The sequence below is a fragment of the Lactuca virosa genome, chromosome 3, assembly GCF_052849685.1.
Source record: "Lactuca virosa cultivar CGN04683 chromosome 3, Lactuca_virosa_CGN04683_v6, whole genome shotgun sequence".
In the NCBI taxonomy this organism is placed as follows: Eukaryota; Viridiplantae; Streptophyta; class Magnoliopsida; order Asterales; family Asteraceae; genus Lactuca; species Lactuca virosa.
In genome coordinates this window covers 35,790,480-35,796,077 of record NC_136428.1, presented here as the reverse complement: position 1 = coordinate 35,796,077, position 5,598 = coordinate 35,790,480, and the positions used below count along the sequence as shown (strand labels likewise).

The following is a 5,598-nucleotide window of genomic DNA, read 5'->3' as shown; positions in this document are numbered from 1 at the left end:
TCAATTAATCATAAATTAAATTATATAAGTTGAATAGTCTGGGAAGTATCAAATGCATAGGATTTAAGGAAAAATGCTAGCTTTATATGATATATATATATATATATATATATATATATATATATATATATAGATTTTATTTTCCTTTATATAATATGTGAAAACATTAATATTTTCAGAAAATTTTCAAATTCAACTAAATTATTTTTTTATATTCCAAAAATAAATAAAAATGTTTTCTCCATCATAATGCTATTTTATGAGTTCATGGTATTTATTTTTTAATTTTCGTTAAAACTTTTTTTTAAAAAAATTAATTAAAAATGTTCCTTACTTCTTCCTTAATACCTTTTCGACCAAAAATCTATCTCCTAGATTTTATTTTTATTTTGTGTGTGTATGGAATGTGTTTGATACTACCGTAATAATTACATAAAAAAATAATAGCTTCACCGATTATGACTGTAGTATTCTTATCTTTCAATTTGTTAAAAAATTTACTAGTAGAAAACAATATTAAGGTACCACATCAGCCAAATTGAAATTGGATATGTGATATAATTATCTATTAAGCAATCAATGTCGGTTGTTTATATTTATAAGCGAAGCCGGTGCCTATACAAGATCTGATTTGTTATACATATATAGTTATATAAATATAAATTATCTAAACAATCAATGTTCTTCTACCAATTGGTGTCTTTTTATAATCATAATAATTCATAGCATCCATAGACATAGTACAAAGCTATCGACTAGTGCCGGAGAGACAAACATCATATAAAATTGTCGATTTAATCATTTGTAATGTCATAAGATGAATCTACATAAAAAAAGACAAATCCAAACGACAATAACTTATTCAAGATGTATGCACAAATCCAGAAACCATATATGATTTCCATTCAATATCCATATAAACAAATACAATTCATTCAAATTCTATACACACTGTATTCCACCTTATTCCTTAACTGGTGGATTTTGTTTTCTTAGAATTTTGCAAAAAAAAAAAAAAAAAAAAAGACCATCTCCCAATCTATATCATGTTAATCCTACCAAAATTCAGGATCAAAAATGTATAGTAATTATAAACTAATAATGTTCATGATGCTACTAGAGCTATAGTTCCAGCCCTTCATCTAATATGATCTCGGGATGCACTGCAGCACTAGTCAAATTTAGGGCTCTTCGTAGCTTTCGTGGGTCAAACACTTCAACTTCAATCACAAAAACTGAACTCACTGGTCGATGATCTGACATCTTCATTTCTGCTCGATTATAGCAAAGCTGTTTTATGCCTTTTCCCAACCATAATATGCGATCACACCTGCATATTTGGGTTGATTCAGTACATAAACTTTGACTTTTGAGGTCAAAATAACTACTTTTTAGTAGGAATCTCATAACAAAGAGAGTATATGTAACTACTTACCATGCAGGTGTTCTCCTCTTCTCTCCTTCTTTTGGATTTTCACCCACATATTTATCTGAATTCATTTCATACTTGTATGTTGGTGCAAAGTCAATAGCTCCTTCATTCCATCCATGGAAAACATGCCCCCTTCTCAGTTCTTTGCAAAGCTACAAACCATAAAAATCCCACTTAACCATAAACTAAGATAGTCCTTACTTTCACTTAATAAACTTAATAAGGACATGACTTAATCTTTTCAGATATTAATGGAAAAAAAAAGAACCAAAATCTTGAGTACCTGATCGCTATAGAGCAGTTCATCCCACTGTTTCATGGCAACGAGCTTTCTGACCTCTGCATCCTGCTTATTGATACGATAATTCAAGTCTCCAAACCAGAATATCTGACTGTGTTGTGAAACCGACAAACGTTACAAATAATCCCACGAATGATTTTATAAAAAAAAGTATCGTATTTATTTCAAAAAGTTTACTTACTCATGACATGGAATTGTTTGAGGTTGATCGGGATCTATAACAGACGAAAAACGAGTCCTTTTCAAGATCTCAGATACGTTCGAATTCCGTCTCTCTTCATCCCCATCCTTGTGTCCCGATGTCAAATGAGAACAAACAAAACATAGCCTTGTTTGATACAGAGACATGCTTACAGAAACCGACCCCTAATTCGTAAACCAGTATTTAGTTTTTACTTTTTAAGGAAGCAGTGAGAAAAATCAAAAAAGTAAAAATCTTAGCGACGAAATTAATTAGTGAAATTACCTTATTACCCATGTAACCCATAAGCCCAACGCCTACTGGTGACACTTTTAAGTTGTTTATATGTCTTCGTAGACTTTTACGAACCCAAACCGAGATGTATATGCCCACCATCTGCTTGCTAACAATTCGTACATACCTGATATGTTAAGAAGGGTGTTACTTGTTAGCCACTTTGATTCTTGAAGAACCAAAAAGAAAATGAAAAAAGTGTGTTTAGTTTTACCTATGATGCGAGTTTACTTGATCATCTAAAGGCGAATTCTCATGCTCCAATTCCGTTGTGTCTCCAAAAAAGTCATCTTCCTCTTCCAAAACTTGTTCTGACACATCATCAAGCGAGTCGACCATGTCTGTTCTTTCTTCCTGCTCATTCCAGAGCATACCCAGGTCGCCTGAGCTATGGTGCACCCTTTTTAACCCTCCGGTGAAGGTGTTATCTTGAGGTGCTAACCAATCAGAACTACAGACTCTTGCATTGCTGCTTAAAACCCTTCGTAGCTTTGCACCAGCTGAAAGAACTTTTGGTTTTAGGTCTAAAGCTTTTTCAGGCCAGTCAAGTTTATTGATAACTTTTGTTTCGGGGAGATTTATCTTGATGGAGCTTAATTCGCCATTGTCGTTTGAGATTGGTGAATTTGGAGCACTGAAGCTTTTAGGTATGGCGATTGGCTCTGGTGATTTGTTCAAAGCTTTACGAATAATTGCCTCCCATTTTGATATCGGCCTTCGTGTTTCAGCTCCCAGTACATTCCCAGCACTCAAAGGGACAACTTCTTGAAAACTGTAAATTAATCAAAGTCAAACCGATTACTTTCAAGATTCACAGAGATTCATGTGAATACTATATACGGATTTAATAAACAACTTCTGCCCTTTTTAGTACATGCTGTAACTTTAAGGTTAGTACGCGAATACAGCGTAAAAGCTTAAAGAATTCGCATCAATTCAGGAGTTGAAATCTTAAGCGTTTGACTTCAAAAGTCAAACTTTATGCTTTACGAATTTATGATTTTATGGATTGGATTATTACCCAAGAATGTATATATCAGATGGTTGATCCATACAGAGCCACTCATCGATCTCAAGATCTTCGTTAGGGAGCCTTCCAGCAACATTCCATGTGCCAATTGTCATCCTGCTTAACAACAGGTGACACGTTAATTCAAAAATCGATCTCTTTTATTTATATGAAAGAAAAAGAAGAAAAGAAAGGCAAAAACAGACGATTTTTGATGTCTAGATTCAAGAGCCAAACCTCACATCTTTTGGTTTAATATAATGAACGCGTAATGTCTCTGATTTCCCCCTCTTATGTTTTATCACCCCTTTTCCAGGCATGCCTGAATTTATAGAAACATCAAATTATTAGACGACATAAAAACACATAAGACCATCTTTTTCAAAGGGATCAAAAGACCAAAAACCCTTATGTTTCTGCATCAAACTGAACCAAAACGAGTCTTGTAAGAGATTGGTATGGCGGGCTTATAGGTAATTTTACTCCAGGGATTTTCCAGAAAAGGAAAATGCGGCAGTTCTTGTGACATACCCACGATGGAAAAAAGTCCAAAAAAAAAAAAAACAAGAACAGTGAAAAAGAGATGGTTACCATCTAAGGTATGACTTGTACACGAAGACATATTTCTCTGTGTTCTTCGAACACATTTCTTATCAAAATGATTTCTTTCGTTTTTAAGAGAGTAAACTGGGAATCAATAAGAAACAATAACGATTAGAAGGAATCAAAAGAGTGTAAAAGTGATGTTTTTTTAGGTCTGTATATACCATCATCTTCACTTTCAGTCTCTGTATCAACTTCATCTTCACTAAAATCATTATTCTGTGGCTGAATGTTTAACCACTTCTTCATCACCATTGATGGCCAGAATGCCTACAAATAATAAAAAAGATCACAACTTTTCACCATTTTTGGCCTTCAGAAGTAATAAAGATTACTAGATTAGTCAAAACCTACCTCAGAGCGCTTTCCTCTTCGGGTTTTCATTGTTTCAGAAGAAAATAAATCTTAAAAAAAAAAATTGTTGTAGATTTTGCGAGCACTGGAAACGTGTAGTGCGTATATATATGTATATTATGGGAGATTCTCAATAAACAATGTTATAAGGAGGGCCCACTATTTGTTCCAATGCATCGTAGAACGCTCGTTCTAATGCGTATAAATATTATAAAAATACTCTACACATGCACAACTTGGCCATATATTATATATTAAATTTTCAAAAAGACCATACTAGCCCTGAACTGAATCCTTGGAAACTTTGACCATCCACGGTTTTTGAAAGGATGTTCAATGTTGTTTTCTTAATGAATAGATTGCAAAGATGGTTTAATAGATACTAATTGACTTTTTGAACCACAATGCATGACTTTTCATAGCAATTAGCAAATTAGCCATCCTTCTTTTGAAAATGACAAAAAAAAAAACTATCGTTTGCAATTAAGTTGTGTTTCAAAAGGACAATAATGAGAGTAGTTATGGAAGTGAAGCCAAATTGAAATAAACATACAAGTTATGGTCAATTTTGCAAACACCCATAACTCAACTAGGATGAAAAGTCAAATTTGACCTTCTCTACTTGGTCACACGGTCACACCTAATCTTTTTCTGCAAAAAAATAAATAAGAAAACATAATCTTGTTGAATACAGTGATGAAGGCAACCCACAAGTCCCGTTAAAAAACTAGACATCGCTTTCACTACAACTAATATACAGTAGCACAGTTGGATTTTGATGGAAAACACACCCTTAACTTTCGACAAGAGTGCATCAAGCCACACAAATCATTTGACTTTAAGTAATTATAATAATTGAAATTTTGACCTCCTAAATCTTGCAATCTAATTGCTTATTTTATGATAGCTAGTTACCAATTAAGGATTAGTTAAATATATCTTCAACACGGTCCCCAGTCGAAGCTTATGTCAGCTCATCAGTCACACAACAACTAAAATTAGGTTTGTTTCACCGGAATATCTAGACATATATTATAAAAAATCCAATCAATCAGAGTAAAACACATTTGATAAAGACATAATTAGTATAAAACTATAAATAGTACTAAAATCAATTAAAATATTGCAAACCACATTGAGAGTAAAGATTTTTAAAGACCCCACTTGATAAAAAAGGCATAGTTAGGCAAAAAAAAAAAAAAAAAGGCACAGATGCGTACAGCAGATAATCATCTATCATCATAGCAATCTCAAGTCAATTGGGTGTTCATAAAGCATATCAAATTGCTTAGCTGTATGTTATTTGGCAGGCAGGCAGGCCGGTGTGATCACACAGAAAACACATAAGATGACCATAGAATTTCTCATTATAAAAAGTAAAAGGACCCATAAGTGAATCGATTCAACGAAACTTCTTCAGAGCA

General features: G+C 33.1%; 1 protein-coding gene across 2 annotated transcripts; it reads right to left on the bottom strand.

Moving 5' to 3' along the window:
• Positions 1-870: 870 nt before the first annotated feature.
• Positions 871-5,270, bottom strand: IP5PII (myo-inositol polyphosphate 5-phosphatase 2). 2 transcript variants are annotated; one of them, XM_079084217.1, is made up of 11 exons: positions 4,175-5,270; positions 3,985-4,090; positions 3,809-3,904; positions 3,455-3,539; positions 3,230-3,334; positions 2,423-2,980; positions 2,200-2,335; positions 1,915-2,099; positions 1,716-1,824; positions 1,436-1,584; positions 871-1,330 (listed from the first exon to the last, which is right to left on the bottom strand). In XM_079084217.1, exons 1-11 carry the CDS (start codon positions 4,202-4,204, stop codon positions 1,123-1,125), a joined length of 1,767 nt encoding a protein of 588 aa, XP_078940343.1. In that variant the 5' UTR covers positions 4,205-5,270; the 3' UTR covers positions 871-1,122. The 2 variants fall into 2 exon arrangements, with proteins under 2 accessions (XP_078940343.1, XP_078940344.1); XM_079084218.1 differs by lacking the exons at positions 3,985-4,090; positions 4,175-5,270 and having other exon boundaries at positions 3,460-3,539; positions 3,809-3,827.
• Between the last annotated feature and the right edge of the window lie 328 nt (positions 5,271-5,598).

Excerpts from the sequence above, each read along its gene's own strand:
- IP5PII (XM_079084217.1), bottom strand. The coding sequence starts at position 4,204 with ATGAAAACCCGAAGAGGAAAGCGCTCTGAG. Across the intron at positions 3,335-3,454 it reads ATTAAACCAAAAGATGTGAG|GATGACAATTGGCACATGGA; the intron begins GTTTGGCTCTTG and ends GTTGTTAAGCAG. Across the intron at positions 2,336-2,422 it reads CAAGTAAACTCGCATCATAG|GTATGTACGAATTGTTAGCA; the intron begins GTAAAACTAAAC and ends TTAACATATCAG.